The sequence below is a fragment of the Cyprinodon tularosa genome, unplaced genomic scaffold, assembly GCF_016077235.1.
Source record: "Cyprinodon tularosa strain WSP-4 unplaced genomic scaffold, ASM1607723v1 ctg554, whole genome shotgun sequence".
Taxonomy (NCBI): domain Eukaryota; kingdom Metazoa; phylum Chordata; class Actinopteri; order Cyprinodontiformes; family Cyprinodontidae; genus Cyprinodon; species Cyprinodon tularosa.
Window position 1 is genome coordinate 203,110 of NW_024039290.1, and position 18,227 is coordinate 221,336.

Sequence of the window (18,227 nt, forward strand, 5' to 3'; positions counted from 1 at the left end):
GTGAGCCCGGAGGCGTTACCTACATCCCCTGCCCCCAAAAAAATCCAGTCCAGGGCTCCTTGCTCCTCCCACTCCTCTCCTCCCCACCTCCATCTCTCCTCCAAACAGCCCATCATCCCGCTCAATCGCAGAAGGAGTGATGCAAGGGAGGGGCTCCTCTGGGCTCAGTGCCATTTTATTGTTGTTTTTTTGGAGGAGGGTGATTTTTTTTCCCCCTCTTCACTCAGTCATCCTCATGCTCACACTCAATACTGATCCACCCCCATCCCTGCATCCTCTCCTGGTTGGATGAACAGTGAGTCCTCAGCATCATCAGAGCAAGCATCCTTTTCTCCCTCACTGTTATCATTCTTTACCGTTTTCCTCTCAGCTTTGAGTCACCGGCTCGTGTTTGGATCCTTTTCTTTTTTACCTTCTCTCCGCTCCATGATTTCATTCCGCTCAGCCCTGCTTTGAAGCAGCAAGGAAAATCTTTGCATGTGTGTATCTATCGGCAGAAGAGCGAGGATGCTGACATTAGGGGCTGCCTTCAGCTGCCACAACCCCCCGGATTGCTCTCATTAACCACGGCTGGTAAACGAGTTTTCTACTTCCTAGCTGATGAGATGAGAGGAGGAAGGCAGGTTGGAGATAAAGATGGGGCGGGCAGAGATGAGGATGATCAGGGAGACAGCTCATGTTGACCTGAATATATTTCACCCCTTTTTTTCAACATTTTCCTTCATGAATAAAATGTAGAGTTACTCTTACCAGGAGCTGGGGTATCATTGGGTGCCAGGTGGGGGGGGGGGGTGCTTGCTGAGTGGATGGATCTTAAGGTGGGGGGTAATGTAAGCTGGTATGTTGCAGGCACATGTGAATTCCTGCAGCCATGCTTGTTGTGACACGTGTGTCAGCCTACATGTGACTGCTGTGCGTCATTACCAGTTACTTTCTGTCTGACCTTGTATTTCAACCTAAATACTTGTACTTTTTGTGTTAAACAATGTGAGGCAAACATGCAAAATCTGTTTTTGTTTATGATCCCCTGAGAGTTTGTATCTATTCAGCACCAAATATATTCCACAGTCTTAAAAATCTTTTTTTTTTTTTCATGCATCTGCTGGTAAAAAATGCTTTGATGTTTCAGGGAATCATCTTTCCAAACATTGATCACAGCGTTTCTCCAACATTTACACCTCTTTCTGTCTTTTCGCCTCCCTAGCTGGGGGACTGGGTGTACGAGAAGATGCTGATGGCGAGGGACAGCAGTCGCGACGAGACCCAAAAGCTTCATAAGAAATGGCAGAAGCACCAGGCTTTTATGGCCGAGCTGGCCCAGAACAAGGAATGGCTGGATAAGATCGAAAAGGTGAGTGCTGCCTGTTCGGGTTTTTGAGACAATACAGCCTGACTGCCTGGAGCGGGAGGGTTTCTGGGTCACTCTCTTGTTGAGTGCATCTGATGGCTCAGTGAAAGTGCTCTGACTGCAGACTTTGGAACAGTTTTTTGACAGATATTGTGATCGTTTGGACTCTGGCTAGCAAAGAAAACTTCAGGAAATGGAATAGATATATCCCTAAATATTATTTGGATACGTTTTACCTGGAACTAAAAAACACTATTTAAATGTGAGACAATAAACAAATCAATTTAATACATTGGTATCTAAGTATAACTTATGTTGACCGTCTGAAGAGGCTGAAATCAAGGCAAAAGTTAGCATCAATTCCGGCATATCCAGAAGTAATCTGTTTTCAGTTCTGTGTATAGATTGAAAAATGCTTTTGATATGCAATGGACTCCTTAGGTAGGGAAGATTTAAAAAAAATTCCCAAAACAGGCTGTGTTTTTTTTTTTTTTTACTATCATAATCTTTACCTGATAAGGCACGGATGCAGTGGATGCAGAGTTTGTATTATGTGAGACACACACACTGTTTTTCAATGGTAATATTAAAAGTAGAACAGCCCAACCTGGTCCCATGACCAGCCCATATACCCATCATATATTCTCCCTCTGCTTACTGTATAAGCAACTGGACCATGATGTTCTCATTATGCACCTCCAGCTTTAGAATCTGTGGAAGCTTATTTTTCCTTGGCCTATTTGTGAGATAAGATATTTTCAGTGAGCCTTTTCTCTGTCTAAATAGGGGTGATTGTTTAGAAGTTTTGTACCAGTCTGTATGCTGGAGTTTAGTTATATAGGGAGTTAAGAGTGGGGATGACAGAAAGAGACATAAGAATGAGTTCACACAGTCTCCTTCATGCTGTGAATGGGAGACCTGTTCTGAGTGTTTATCTGGCGAAAATGTATGTCCTTGATGAATTGAAATGTTTTTCTTTGGAATAACCAAATGTTCAACTGTGAGAAAGTTCTTTGTGTAGGGGTGGGATAGTTCCAGGGAGCGTGTGTGTGTATTGGGAGTTGCTGTATAAATGTATGTACTGAGTTTGCCCCAGCCAGAGCTCTATCTCTCCATCTGAGGATGTTAAATACATTTGAACATTCTTTTGCAAGAGTCTCAGCTTCTCCTCAACTCCACAAATCCTATTGGCTGCAAGCCTCTAAGTACAATATAATTCTCAGCTCCTTCTTTGACTACATCATAAAAAAGAAAAAAAACTTTTGCCATAGTACAGTATCTCCATCTTCTGTGTTTTCTCCTCAACAGCTGTGGCCATCATACAAACTAAAGCACAGCTTGTTGAACTTAAAGTAATGCCAGAAGTATTGGAGCTCGACCTGATGCGTCTCTTAAAATACTGCCGGTTCTTCATTTTCAACAATAATGATTGTTAACTCTGTATTTTTCCAGATGGTTACTGTCCTGAAATATTGTGCTCTTTAAGCATATTTCACAAAATTATATAACATTATTATTTCCCTGTCTTATCATTTTCATATCCAGATGCTTTAAATTAATTATTTTGTTTTTACACCGAAATGGTGGATTTTCAGATAAATTTGTACACTTTGAAGAGACATCTCCATCCACTATAAGTCAAACTTCCCCTCAGCCTGATGCTGCCACTTCCCTGCTTTACAGTGTTTCTAATATTAATTACAAGAATGGATTATTTAACCTTAAAGATTTAGGAGACGTACATATTTAAGCATGCATATTAGATTCCTACCACCTTAGAAAACCTCCTCAATGACTGAAAACATATTAACCTTACTCTTAAATGAGTTCAACAATCGGTAAAGTTGTACAATTATTCAATCTTTTTAAAAAATTTTTTTTTTTTTCATCAAAACAGCGCAAAAAGTAATGTTTGTAAATGATTTGTGTAAACTTGTGTCATTTTTTTTTTATATTTCCTTATGATAAAACCACATAATGGAAGAAGATAAAATCTAATATGTACTGAAAATAATTTCTTGTTTATAATTTTCGTAAACATTTTTTTTTTATCCCACATTAGATGCTATAAATTGAACATGCCTATCCTTTCCCATCCAGCAAGGGGTACCGCTGCACCCTCCACGCCTCTTCTTCCATTCCTGTGACCCTGTGCTTATTTTTCAGGGACAAAATGGGGGAAAAAAAAGAAATTCTCCTGGGATTTTGGGGTGAGGTAATTAATCTTTGGAATGGATAGCATAAAAAATTAAATTCGCCCTACAATCAAGGGTCACCTCTTCTGCTCCACAGATGCCAAACACATCGGTACACACACACACACACGCACGGACAGCATCAATGTCCTCAGATGAGGAGTACCAAAGAAATGCCTTCATAATTGTGGCACTAATGATTTTACACATCTGGACTGGAGACTGGAGGCTAGATATAGAAACATTGTAATTATATACAACAACAAAGTGCTCTTAAAAATATGTCCTTTTTTCCTTTCTATCCTTCAATATTAGGTTAACTTAGTTGTTTAAGAAAAGATCCACCTGAATAGAGAAATAAGGTTAATGAGATCCAGCTGAATAGGACATAAGAAAAAGGGGATAAATGGAAGTCTATTAACTCTTTGTTTAAGGTTCAAAGGGAAAATTATGATTCCAAGCCATAATTTACGTACCTATCTTTTGTGAAAATTGTGCAAAGATGCTAATAGAGTTACATATGCATTGTTTGAAGGCCAGTCAGACTGTTTTCATTAGTGTTGCACCGATGCCATTTTTACCTGGCTGTGCAGTATTTGCCGATACCGATACCTTCTTTTTGCAATTGATGTGAGAGACTTAGAGACAGATCCATTTTGTATACACAAGTGTAAACAAAAAGAAATTTCGTAAAGAACAGCTCTCCAGACAATTTCTTTTTTTTTTAAGTGCAGCCTTGAAAACAGTAAAATAAAATACATAAAAACAGTAATATAAACACATGACTGTATATTTACAGTTCTAACATTTCAGTTTTTTTGAATTTGTGTGTATATATGAAGAACTGCATACTACTTGGATGTAAAATAATACAAGCTGCTGCCTACCTTTGTGAAGCAGGAAAAAGACTAATACAAAGTTAATCCAGTAGACATTTTATTGCCTACCAGGAATGAGTGACAATAGTTGAATAAACTTCTGGCTCTCAAAATGATATCGATGCCCTATTTGTTGGTACTCGCCGATACCACCATTTTAGTGCTGGATCGGGGCCCTGCCCGATACTGGTATCGGTATCAGTGCAACACTAGTTTTCATGCTGCCTATTTTCACACACTCTGACCCAGTTCTTCCCAGAAACTCAGTAATATATCCAATCTAAAAAAAAAATCAGCGTTTTGATGAAAAAAAAAAAAATACATTTGGCATAAAAAAGATGCTTTTTTTAATTAATTGGGGTGAATTTTGTCTAATTAACTTATCTGATCATCAGATCCTAAATTATGCAGTGATTTAAGATATATCATGTTTAGGACACTTGAATGTTTCCATGATGAACTCAGGAGTAAAACATGTGGAAAAGAGTATGATTACAAAAAAACAGCTCTATTTTAAATGTTTCTTTAAAAGAGGCAGGAGGAGATCAAGCTAAAAGTTTATTTGGATTTTATTATTTGGAAATGTTTTCCTTTTATTCTATAACACACGGGAGAATTTTTTTTATAAAGTTGGTATTTGAAACGGTTAAAGGGTTAGCTGTTATTTTTAATAACTGGTTCCAGTTCCTGCTCATCAGCAGCAGACTGTGATGACCACAGGCTGCCTGGCTTTTTGGCACGCTGACAATGTTTGGCTTCTGAAGTCATATGTGGCAGCCATGTTCACCCTGCATGCCTTCTCCCTGGGGGTTGCTTAGTAACCTGCAAATATAATGCTCTGTAATTTCCTCTATTTATTTGCAGTGTTGATGCAGAACCATACTCTTTCATTTACGAGATAAAAAAAATATTTTGAGTTCTTTGTTTTTTTAAAGTTATATGTTGTTTAGGTTTTTTTGTTGTTCTTTATACATTTCTGACTTTATTACTGATCACACCAATCTGTATTATTATTGTTGTATTAATAATCTTAACATTTATACAGTTGAAGTTCATGCTCTGGGAGCAATTATTTCTTTTAATATGTCAGAACATTTCCAGCTAGATTGTTTTATGATGTTTTTTTTCCTCCTCTATTGAATATTCTGGAGTATTAAGCTATTTACGAAGACAAGCAACTAAGAAACAATAATAAGCACAGATAAATAAAAAAAATATTGCAGGAACTTTAAAAACATACTAAACATCAGATATATGGTGAAACGACAATCAAAAAAGATACCCAAAGCTCAACACCTGTGGTAAATGATACAACAGAAGATACGATAGAAAAAAAATAGCAGACTAAACTGTTTACTAACTTTACTTCAATGCACTTCAATTTAGTTTAATTCACAAGAGATGTCATCTCTAGTTCAACGTTTTCTATCTAATGAAAATCTGGTGATTGCATCGACTTATTGACTCTCTTTAGATTTATGTGTAGCCTTCATGCTAAAAAATAAATTAAAATGTTTATTTTTAAAAACAAGGATTTTACAGAAATAAAGTAATTTCTTATAAATCTATCTGAGCAATTCAGTTCAAAGTTTACGCTGATATGTTTTTCGTTACAGGAAATTTTCTGACATATAAGAGCCTGCATTTGATTATTGCTAATTTAGCCCTCCTAAATATTACTTGATGCTAGTTTACAAGCCTATATTCCTCTAAATGAGAAATATTGTAATATTTTATTATTTAAAGATCTCTTAACTAACAGGAAATCAGTTGTTTACCTATTAAGTTTTAATCCCCTCTAATGGACATGAATGTTGATTTAAAAAAGCACTGAATGTTGGAGGCTGTAAATCATATACGAGTCTTATGTTTACATTTGATCACCATGTTTACATTTTATCACTGCTGTACTTTAAAAATTAAAATGCCTGACGAAATTTCTTTTTGTATACACTCTGTGTGTACAAAATGACAATAAAGTCTAATAAACATTTTTCACCTCAGAGATCTGTCATTTCTTGGTTACAGAACACACATCTTTATATCTTGGTTGATTATTTTCATGGTTGATAGTTGCCTTTTGTATCTCCGCTTCTTATTCTATCCCTGCTTCTGTCTCCATGAACCCCAGCCGTTCTCGAGGGATGGCTGCTCACAGTGAGCCTGGTTCTGCTGGAGGTTTCTTCCTGTTAAAAGGGAGTTTTTCCTCTCTACTGTCGCTACAGTAGGGAGTGTTGGCCTAAGGAGTGGGAGCAGTGCGCATGTGTTCTGAGAAGGCTGCAAGTACCCGGTTTGACCCCACACTGCTCCATTGGTGCCGCACAATGGCATCCCACTGCTCCCCAAGGGAATGGGTTCAAATGCAGAATGAATATCCCGATTGTGGGACAATAAAGGGATTTACATTACAAGCATGCTTGGTGTAAGGAACTGTCTTCCAGATGGAATCAGCTGGTTTTTCCTTGGATAGAAAACTGAACCTGACTGTATGATCCTTGAGATAATCATACATGTAGGTGAGATGACATGTGTTGTGAACTGGCTCTATATGAATAAACAGTATCACACCAGGAAGCAGATTGTTTTTCATCACATCATCAGGGCTTCATAAAGGCTTAATATTCTTATTGCTTTTAAACACCAAGATTTTAATATGGTCATGCAAGACTTATATATGCAAGATACACACACACATATGTATATATATATATATATATATATATATATATATATATATATATATATATATATATATATATATATATATATATATATATATATATATATATATACCACCTCCACCTCTTCTTCATTGATGACAGGATTAATAGGATTCCACTTGTTCTTGTTTCCTCTGAAATCTACAATAATTTCGTTTGGACATGTGTCCAGGTTGTGTCTCTCTGCTGGTGTTCTCTGAGAGTTTGAAGAAACTGCTCCAGATTTTAGAGCTGCTTTAGTCACAGAAGGTGCTTGCCTGTTTGTCTATCAAGTTTTTGTCTTTATTTTGACATTTTAATTAACCTGCCTTTGCTGAAAAGGAGCTTGAATGCTTGACGTGTCCCTCTGACTTTTAGGCCAAACTAACCCAGGAAAAACTGGGGTGGTTGATTTGCAAGTGCTCTCAATTATCTGAAGAATTTTTTACTGAATTAAAACTGACCACACCAATTCTAGAAGATAACACCACACTTATTTAAAATAAGGTAATAACGCTCATGTCAATAGAATATATATTTTTTGAAACTCCTTGCAGACATTATGAACATCGCAATAACTTAATGAAATATTGAGGCTTCTGTCATAAACAGGGCAGATGGGACCCAGTATTCAAGGTGAGACAGCCAGTATGAAAGTTCAAAACATTTCTTAAAACAAACACAACAAGACAGAAGCACACTGCTGTGGATCTGCGGTTTGCGGCTGCTGCAGGAAGAAGGCGGGGCACCACCCAATCACTGCCGCTCTGGTTAAACAGTTCAGTCCATCCTTTCAATCTTAGGCAGGATAAGCCAATGCACTGCCAACGAGAAGCGGCTCCAGTCTGATTCAGATCAGACTGGAGTGGTACTGGAATCCAGGAGTCCACAGTCCGGTCAGGGGTTACGATCCACTCAGGAATGGACAGATCCGGGTTCCAGGAATCCATCAGAGCATGAAGGCAGGTTTAGAGTGCCGTGCGTCGAGCATCCAGCTCAGACTGAAATGCACAGAGAGGCAGAATCCAGCAGGAGTCCAACTGAGGTTCGGGTGGGCAGATCAGACAGAGACAGGCAGGACCAGTGGGTGAGAGGGAACGGAATCAGGAAAACAGAATCTCTAGGGAAAACGCTGAAACGCTCTCACCACCTGGTTAGGGAAATAACTCACTTGAGGACACTAGCTTAAGAATAAACTCCTCACTGGGACAGAGACAAGACTAACAGACAGGAGACTAACAGAAGGCAAACAGGGAACAAACAGAAATCAAACAATAATCTCCCCACCATAGCTGGTCTGGACTGAATATAAAGCAGAATCTACAGGTGGATGAGATCAGAGATGATAAGAAATGGGCAGACAGGGGAGTGAAATTAGCAATTAAGGGCAGCTTCCGGAGCAGATCATGACAGCTTCGTTATATACTTTGTTTTAAAGTTGAATTGGCATTTGCCGAATTTGATGAACAAAGATTAGGAGAGCTAACTCTTAAAGCCTTTACTTCAACGTGAGGGGGGAAAGCACAGAGCAGTGGATTAAGTGGTAATTGTTCAGAGGTAAAGAGCGGAGGACAGCCAAGCAGAGGAGACGTGATTTAAGGGTCATGATTCACCTTTTCTTGATGTATCAGGTTCTAGTGACGGTAAACAGTCACTGGAGCAAAGTGTCTCCTGTTTTATGTGCTTGTGGCGGTTGCTAAGCTGCAGCTGACCAATCAGATTTGTTGGTTCCTTCCTGCCCCCCTTTGGGTCAGCACGCAGCTCATCCATGAAGGTCATTCCACCATCCAGTCCTCTTCCCATTTCCTGTTCCTCTCTGGCTCTTTTTAAGTCATGAACCAGAATGTGATTACGATCTGTATTTGTCAAACCTTTTCCACATACTTAGATTTATTTTACAGAAGCTTTCGGTATAGAAACAAAATAGCATCCTTTGAGGACTGATTTTACCTGCCAGGATCCACCATTAATGTTTGTATTGAACTGATATTTGAGCATATTTATTGCTAAATTATACTGATTGATGGGATAGAGTTGGGATTGTATCGGCTATCTGTGCAAAAAATACTGTAATAGCATCTCTGAGCCCATCCACCCTTGACGTTAGTCGAGTGTTTGGAATGGAAATGCTCGTGTGCCTATTTGAAACCTGGAAATAAACCGGGAACGCTTCCTTTGTCCGTCACAGACATGTGGACATGGGTATTCACTTCAGAGATCTAGCCCTTTGTTTCAGAGCAACAATAAAATCCCTGCTGCAGTTCCTAAATCCAAGGGGGGTTTGAGGGGGATGAGGTCACAGGACGGTGTTGATATTTATTGAAGAAATAAATGTCCTATACCCAAGATGTTTTTCCAGCATATGCCACATATCCTTCACATTAATATCCATAACAGGGCTGTCAGTTGTTACTTCTGGTTTAGGTGGAAAGTTGAAGGGGTTCATAGTTGTGTGGATGAACAGGACAAGAGCACTGCAGTGATTTTATGATCCTTAGATGTTTCTTTAGTGTCTGTTTTTAATCATTTCCTTGTTATTTATATTTTTCTGTTGCCTTATTAGTTTCTTCCTTGTTCTTTGGTTTCGTCATATTCAAATGTCATATGATTCTGGCTTACACATGTATATAAAAGGTACCCTTTTTTAGACTGTATTGTCCAAAAATAGAGAAAATTTCTATTTAAAAAAAATCCTGTCTTAAAATATGTGGGTTTTTTTGTTATCTTATGCAGGCCAGTTAGTTATAGGTCAGCTTGTACACCTAAATTCATATATCAACACTCATCTGTCAATCAAATTTTTTGGGTCATAGCATCTTGATTTATATGTCGCAGTTAATATATGCAACGGTTGAAATAAGAAATAAGAATAATTTACTTTACCATTGAGTTATGTCCCAGTGTTCACTGGGATGGACGTCTGTGTCTTCAGCAGGCGTAGAGCTAACAGAACTGGCAGCGTTGCGAGGCAAGGGCTCAAACATGCATGGGTGTGAGCCTTCTACACCAAACCAAGCTTCTGCCGCCCTGGCGTCCTCTTCTACAACAACTTCATCCCCACTTTCCTCCTCTAAATAAAAAATGTATGATGGAGGAGACTCATACACGACCTCCGACACTAAACTCTCCTCCTCTTGCATGTTTCCTCTGTCCATAGCGTTCCTTGACAGTGTCGTTGCTAAGTCACCAATTTAGCGCTACTTTGGTCCCAATGGATTTTCCCATTGGGAACCTACTAGCACTAAGTTGCTAACTGGTTAGCATTAGCAAGATCCTTCAGAGACAGCAGCCACAACCAAACATGCTTGCAAACCTTCCGCCACAACAATCCCGCTGCCTTTATAATCGACCAATCACATTCTTTTTATTCACTCGCGTAAAGTCGTGTACCACTTGGGAGAATTCGGAAATGCAACGGTTGCAATTGCCGATTCCCTACGACTTTAAAATAAGCTCCTCTGTTAAATAGTGTTAAGTAGTCTTTCTTCATCTGTTCATCAGACTTTCTTTTGCTTTAGTGGTTCCTATTTTTACCTATTTGCTCCTCCCTGCACTTTATGGCTTTCCCCACAAATTCCTCGGTATTCACCTTCTTTAGCTCTCTTCACTCCCTGCTGGATTCTTCTGTTAAACCACATGAATCCGGATGTTTAAGAATAACCAGGCTTCACTTCTACCTGCAGATCATGGTGGATTCCTTCAAAAACATGAGATCACTGGTGAAAATATTGTGGATGGAAAAATGATTAAGTTGGTTGTTTTATTCATTAAGGACAGTCATGAGACAATGAACAGGCAGGGAAGTAAATGAAGCAAAGCCCCCTCAGTTGGTGTTGCTGTAGTACAGAGATCCGGATCTATATGCTTACGTTTGCGTTGTTCTGAATGCTTAATGTGGTGTTTATTCAATAAGTGGTGTTCTGTTGCTGCAGGATGACTGGACTGAACCTCAGCCAGTCAGAGACACTAATCTGGATAAGAAGGGTTCAAATCCCATGAGATGAGTGGTTTAGGAAAATTTGATGAGTTAGTTATAAAAAGAGAGACTGATAAGTTTTTTTTTAGCTATTATATGTTTTTTTTTTATACAAAATTTTTAAAAATCAGGTTTTTGTCTCTGTAGATCTAAAAACCATTAAAGTGTTTCTCTTAATGTTGTATGAGCTTTAGAGGTGAATTTCTTCAGGGGACTGTATATGTGAGCATGATGAAATGAGCATCAGTGCTCTGTGAATATGCGCTTCTCTCTGTGCACTTTTAAGCCTAAATCCATTGGGGATTGGATTTTCACTCAGACTGCTTGATAATTAAGTGACCTCATTAAGAAGGACAAGATCAGCCTCACAGTGAATTTTTGTTTCACTCACTCTCTATCATTATTATCTTTTTTAATTTCTTTATGAGAGCGGTAGGGTAGCGTTCTTGCTGCATAAATTGTTATTAACAAAAACCTGCAAATCTGAGACTAAGGCTTCAGTTAGCATGCTTAGTGCTAATTGGACCAGTAGAAAATACTGAACTAATTGAAGTATTTTTGTTGTTGGTTTTCTTCAGGGTTGTACGGGTGTTGTGCTTTTACTTAGTTATATTCTCTGGGCTTATTGTTGTAAGGAAGTGTCTGTATCTTAGTTCATTCTTTGCATTTAGCCTCTTAGAGTTTTTTTTCTTGTATTTAGAGTTATTTCCTGTAAGATCTCTGATATATTCCTTTGGTCTGTCTGTGTTAATTAGTCTTCCTTTCTTAGTCTCCATACTTACCCTTCTTTCTGCAGCAAATATTCCCTTATTGACAAACCTTTTTTCTATGTAATTGCGCTTATCCTGAAGGAGTTTGCCTAAAATGAAAATAGTGATATTTTAAAACCAATATTGTGGTTTTACTATTATTTTTTTCTTTTTGCACTACCTGCAAGCATGTAGATGTTTCACTCAAGTTTTTCAGTTTTTTTAAGAAATCCTGCTTGTCCATAGTCCGTTGCTGCTATAACCTTTGTGTAAATAAGTGCTTAATTCTACTTGCATGCACAAATCTGGTGCAAGCTGCAACTCTCCCAGGTCCACTTGGGCAAACTCCTTTGGGTGAATCCCAAGCCGAGAAATATAGTCCCTACGGCGTGTCCTGGTTCTCCCTCTGGGTCTCCATTTAGCGCTTAAGATAAAAAAAAAAAAACTAAAAGAAAAGTTTTTCATTTGTCAATATGTTCTATGCAGAACTCCTCAAGTGGAAAAGTTTGAGTTTCATTTAGTTTAATTTCATAAAAAATGTTAAAGGAATCTTTGGCTATCTGATTACTAATCGATTAATCATAAAAACAATAAACAGATTAATTGATTTGCAAAATAATTGTTAGTTGCTGCCAAAACAGAGTGAATCTGGATTTGAAAATTGCATTTTGTTAAATTATTATAATGAAAATGAAATTAATTGCAAATCCCTATATTGCACACACCTCCTAACATATATATATACTCACTTAGATCTTTGTTGGCTTCTTACATTAAATATGCTCTGTTGCTCTGTTTCCCTGCCTGTTCTTCATAAGTCAGATTCATTCTTGGTTTTCCTCTTTCCAACCTTGTAAGATAATTTTATTTCATAGTGAATTATGAAAACATATGACTGTTGAATTTTTTTTTACAGGGAGACAATTATTGCTCTTTGAGAAAAATACGTCATGGTAGCTTTATGGTAGCATGGCTTACAAATTTTAATCTGAAAGAATTAAATATAATTTGAACTGAAGTAATTTCAATTGAGAGGATTTCTCGTCCGGATAAAATCAAATATAATTTATCAGTTTGAACTCCTCATATCTAATGTCAAGCACAGCAGTGGATTATATGCACTTCAGGTATTTTAAGCAGCCACAGAATCTTGGAACACAATCAAATTTTTTACAAAGCTTTTCAATGTTAGTGAAGTTGGGAAAAAGGTATGTAACTATTTGCTCCTGTTAAATAAACGGAGATCGATGGATTTCACTCAGTCTGCACTTTATTTTCATATCTTTGCAAAGAGAGAACAGTTCATCATATTCATCGTATTGCTTGGTAATCAGCCCTGTTCTGCCTGGGCAGCGTTTGTTCTCCCTTACTTACAATAATGGAAAGTAGTCAGAGTCAAAACACATTACAGACACTTAAACAGTAACATGTTATGATTAAACCTTGAGAGAGAATCTGGTTTGTTACCGGAAGAAGGTATGTCTGGTCTACAAACACCCTCACGCATGGGAATTGTGAGGCCTTGCGGTTGAAACAGGCTGAGTGAAAACTTTTATAGTGAGTTAATAACATAAATTAATATATGAAGTGAGAGAAACTAAATTCTCCGACTACAGTTAGTCTGGATTACATGAATGTCTTGTGTGTTTTAAACCCCTTAATTTAAGGTTTTAATTTTAGATGATAGTAAAGACAAAATGTTATTTTTTCTAGTTTTATTTTAGCACCTAAGGGCAAAAACAAAACAAAGGTACAGCTGACAAAATTCTCAAAGATACTAAAACAGGAAGTAGAGTGACTGTGAATTCGGAGCATTCGGAGCATTTTAGACTTAGCGTAAATATTGACACAGTAGCTGCCATGGCCTGAATGTGACGGATACACTGACTAGCAGATGTCTGCAGTAAAATCCACACCAGACAGCAGTACAGTTAGTATGACCCATCTGTCACTGGCAGCATCAGCGCACTGTCAGGAGCTGTCTCTTGCTGTCCTGCAGGTTTCTACCTCTTTCTCTGTGGGTGTGTACCTCAAAAACCCTCTTTAAATAGAAATTAAGGTCAACAATAGCTGTCTAGAATACATTTTTTTAGGGACACATATTGGCAGAAAACACCAAAATCCTTATATGTTTTTAATAGCTGTCATGTTGTCTCCCCAACAATAGATGTGAGAAAGAGCCTGCTTAGTAGCTCTTTTCATTCCTATATAAACTCCTAACACAAAACCTGATTTCTCCATTTGCTCCTCTTTCTAGAGAAAATACAAAGTCTCTTCCAAACTCGTAACATCATTAAGGTGGAAAAGTTGTTGATAATTGGACATCTGAATCCTGCAGTCAGTTTAACCCAGAAAGAAGAGAAAGGATTTTCCTTTTCGCTATGAGATTTATGCAGATGATATCCGCATGTGCAGTAGAGAATCACGGCTCTTTTTGAAGTGTAGACTGAGCGATACAGAAGCAGCTCCGTAACGTGGGTGAAGCTGCTAGAGCCCACGCAGCGCTCCCACTCACTCACTGCAGCGGATGGCACACATCTGCATCGGGAAAAGGACGCAACAGCAGAATGAAAGCTGACATAACCCACTTACACTGGAAATCACAGTGATGTAGTGTGGACTGCCTCTGCTTCCCCTGTTTGTGTGTAATTGGAGAGAAAGTGAAGGTTTATTATTCAGATCCATGTTTCTGTAAATTTTCACTTTGCCCTAATGACTAAATGGGCCCCCCCATCACATTTTTTGCAGTTTGCAATGATAGAGCAGTACGTGGATAAATGTGAGTCAGACAGGATGTTGTTCTCCACGGATGATGAGTCACTGCGCATAGAGGGTTTAATGGTCAGGTCAGAAATGTCCCCCCTGCTAAGTTCCAAATGTGTGAGGTTCTTCTTCGCTAGGTGATGTAAAATAGTTATTTCCACTTTATTTTTCAGCCAAAGTTATTCCTGTCAAGTAATTTTATGAGGAAGGTCCAAAGAGCTACTCTTGGCTCTGTAGATGCAGGTACACCTTTAAAGTGTGACCTGTTACTGAAATCATCAAACTCATGCTTTGTTTTTTTTTAATGTTACTACACATCATGTATATTTAGTTGATTTTATTTTTTTATTTTGTGTGAAGATTTTCATCTTTTGAAGATTTGCTGTGTGATTTGCTCCATTGTTTATTTTATTATTTTAAGGGTATTGCTGTACATTCTGATCTTTTTTTAATGTAAAGCACTTTGAGTTCCCTTACCGCTGAAATGTACTATACTAACATTTTTTTTTATTTTTACCTTGACCTAACAAGGCTAAAATAAAAAAAGGAACCTTAATAAGCATGAGTGATGTGTAAGCATAGTTTTTAAAAAGAACATCAGTGGAAAATCCAAATACCTTAATTTGAATTTCACAATTTGTTTCACTTTTCTTTCATGAGTTTGTGGTTCGTGTGTTTAGGATTGTATTGTCATGCAAACACAGTTTGTTTTTCTTTCTTTTTTTACTTCTAAACATGCTGTAAAAATGCATTTTTTTCCTATTTGCTCTGTAATAGATGGGGAATCAGTTCTTTGTGTGAAGCACATAGGCTCCATTGGATTGGTGTTGAATAGGAGAAGGATTTTAGTGTGAATTGGGGTAGAATGAAAATAAATGAACTGAAGCAGGTGAATGTAAAGAATGGAGCTCCATCTGTTTGCCCAGCGGGGGGTTCTGAATGGGATGGGGTTCAAAAGGAGGCAGAAATAGGAAAAGCACAGGGGGGGGTGGGGGGTTCTGGAGGTATTTTTGGCTTTCTTAGGCCAGTGTGGTTTAAATTGTTTAAATTATTAATGAGGTTGAAGCTATGAAATAAAGAAATTATTTGGGTCGGCCTCAGTTAAGCATGATTATATGTGCATTTTCCATCCTAATCTAATTAAAGTTACAACAGTCCAAGTGCTCTGAAGTCTTAAAAAGTCTTACTCCTTCTTTTGTCCACCCAGGAAGGCCAGCAGCTGATTAAGGAGAAGCCGGAGCTGAGCCCCGTGGTCCGGAAGAAGCTGGAGGAGATCAGGGATTGCTGGCTAGATTTGGAGAGCACCACCCAGGCCAAAGCCCGCCAGCTCTTCGAGGCCAACAAGGCGGACCTGCTGGTGCAGAGTTATGAAAGCCTCGACCAGAGGCTGGGCCAGCTGGAGTGTCAGCTGTCCTACGTGGACCAGGGACAGGACCTCACCACCGTCAACAAACAGCTCAAGAAACTCCATGTAGGTGTAAATGAACAGGCCTCCAGCTGAGGTTTGACCCAGAAACCACCTGGTTTAAAAGGGCGGTTCTTTTAGCAATTAAAAACATTTTGGGGTCAGTTCTGCAGCAAGTCTGTGTGTCCTGTTTTAAATTTATTTTTATTCTAATAAAGAATGTTTAATAGGATTTTCAGGGGACATAAATGAAAAACATTATAAACGAGAAACAAACCAAAGTTAAATCACACATATATTTTATAAGTAAATGTTCTGTATGAAAATGCTGATATGTAAGAACAAAAAGTGTTTTTTGTAGTTGTTTTTTATTATTTGTTATTACTTTATTGTTGCATCTTTTAGAAATTTATCTTTGTCTAACTTATTCATTCTCTCCACTGCGCTGCTTTTCAAAAATGTATATTGTTTAATTATAAGATAAAATAAAACTTTTTATTGGATTAAAAGTTTATGTAAAACTGAACTGAAAAGTTACATTTCTGTTAAGGTTTCTAGATAACTTTCACCTTCATCTGTCTACCATTTTCCACCCCCCGCTCTCTCTCTTTTAGACCATGGAGTCCCAGATGGAGCAGTGGTATAAGGAGGTGGGTCAGCTGCAGGTTCAGGCGGCTTCCATCCCGCAGCAGACGCAGATCCAAGGCACGGTGGTGGAGCGACAAGCTGCTGTAGAGACCAGGATGGCCCGACTGATCGAGCCATTGAAGGAGAGACGGAGGCTTCTTCTGGCATCTAAGGACGTTCATCAAGTCGGGCGAGACCTGGAGGATGAGATTGTGAGTTGGAGACAGCAAAAGAACATTTCTACTGATCTTTAAAAAGAATATAAGACATGCTAGGAATTCACTTTTTGATAATTATTCTAGTTGTTTAGATATGGGCTATTTAGAAAAAAATGAAAATTCTACCTTCTAGAATTATTTAATGTAGTATTAGGTCCTCTGTCTAAATATGTGGTTCAGTAACGTTTATGGTCACAGGTCGATAAAATACAGCACGCAGACTGATGCTACTGACATGGATGAAAAGAGGGGTCTTAGAGTCTCTTTCTTCTAAATATTGCACAGTCAGCTGTTTGTAAAAGTGGAAATTGGTGTCAGGCCAAGGAACGTCACAAAGCTGGGTCAGCACAATACTAAGAGGTCTGGGCTTGAAATGAACTTTTTTGCTCACAACAACGGTTGTTAGTGGCTTTCCAAAGTTACTATCATTTTTACTAGCCATCATTTCACTTTTTGGCAAGTATTTTCAATACAAATGAAGCTGACTTAGGCATGCTAAAGTTTGCTAGAACGAGATTAAAAGTGGAAAGAAGTGTGGTTTCTTATTGCATATTAAAAACTTGTGCAGGTAAGTGAAATATTCATTCAAAAGATAAAAATTTGACTGAAAAAAGAGAGGTTTCAACATTTATTTACATCAGTAACATAGTATTAAAAAAGTGGGGGAAAAATGTCAATTAGCAATTGTCAATATATCATAAGACATTACTTCACATAGCAATGGGGAGTTGTGGCCTAGTTGTTAGGGCATAGAGCTTAGAATCTAGAGGTTCTGAGTTAAAGCCCCACTCCCACGGACTGCCACTCTGGGTCCCTGTGCAAGACCCTTAACCCTACACTGCTCGCCGGGCGCCGCACATTGGCAGCCCATGCTTCCGAAGGGGGATGGGTTAAATGCAGAGAGTTCATTTTGTTGCTCTCTTCTTGTGACAGTATAATGACAATAAAAGCTCGAAAAAAAAATTAGTAATCTATCAAACAATGAGAAAAAAAAATTATAATAAAGGTTCAAATGCGTACAACTCAGTTACTGCATAGTAAGTAAATTATGATAGGATCTGCATCACCTTAAGGGGGTCAGTTTGTGTGAAAAGTTTAATAAGGAGATTTCTTAAACAAAAAGTTCAATATAAGTATAAACATTTGTGGTTTTACCATTTACAGTGTAACAAAAAGGACATTTTCTTACACTAAATGGTCAGAAAACAACCAGTCTTGGCCTTGTTGATAAGGCCGATAGCAGATGGGAAAAAACTGTTTTTGTGACGGGAGGTTCTGGTCCTGATGGACCGCAGCCTCCTGCCAGAGGGTAGTGACTGAAATAGTTTGTGACTGGGGTGCGAGGGATCAGCCACAATCTTCCCTGCAC

General features: G+C 38.3%; 1 protein-coding gene across 5 annotated transcripts in view; it reads left to right on the forward strand.

Moving 5' to 3' along the window:
• LOC119796645 (spectrin beta chain, non-erythrocytic 4-like) overlaps positions 1–18,227 on the forward strand; it is a 107,409-nt gene that overhangs the window by 59,656 nt on the left and 29,526 nt on the right. For 4 of the 5 annotated variants that reach the window (XM_038305280.1, XM_038305281.1, XM_038305282.1 and 1 more), the window contains 3 exons: positions 1,205–1,351; positions 15,816–16,079; positions 16,628–16,852. In XM_038305280.1, coding sequence (XP_038161208.1) covers positions 1,205–1,351; positions 15,816–16,079; positions 16,628–16,852 — 636 coding nt within the window. Of the gene's footprint in view, positions 1–159; positions 574–1,204; positions 1,352–15,815; positions 16,080–16,627; positions 16,853–18,227 lie in introns of those variants that run through there. The other variant, XM_038305284.1, reaches the window with a different exon arrangement.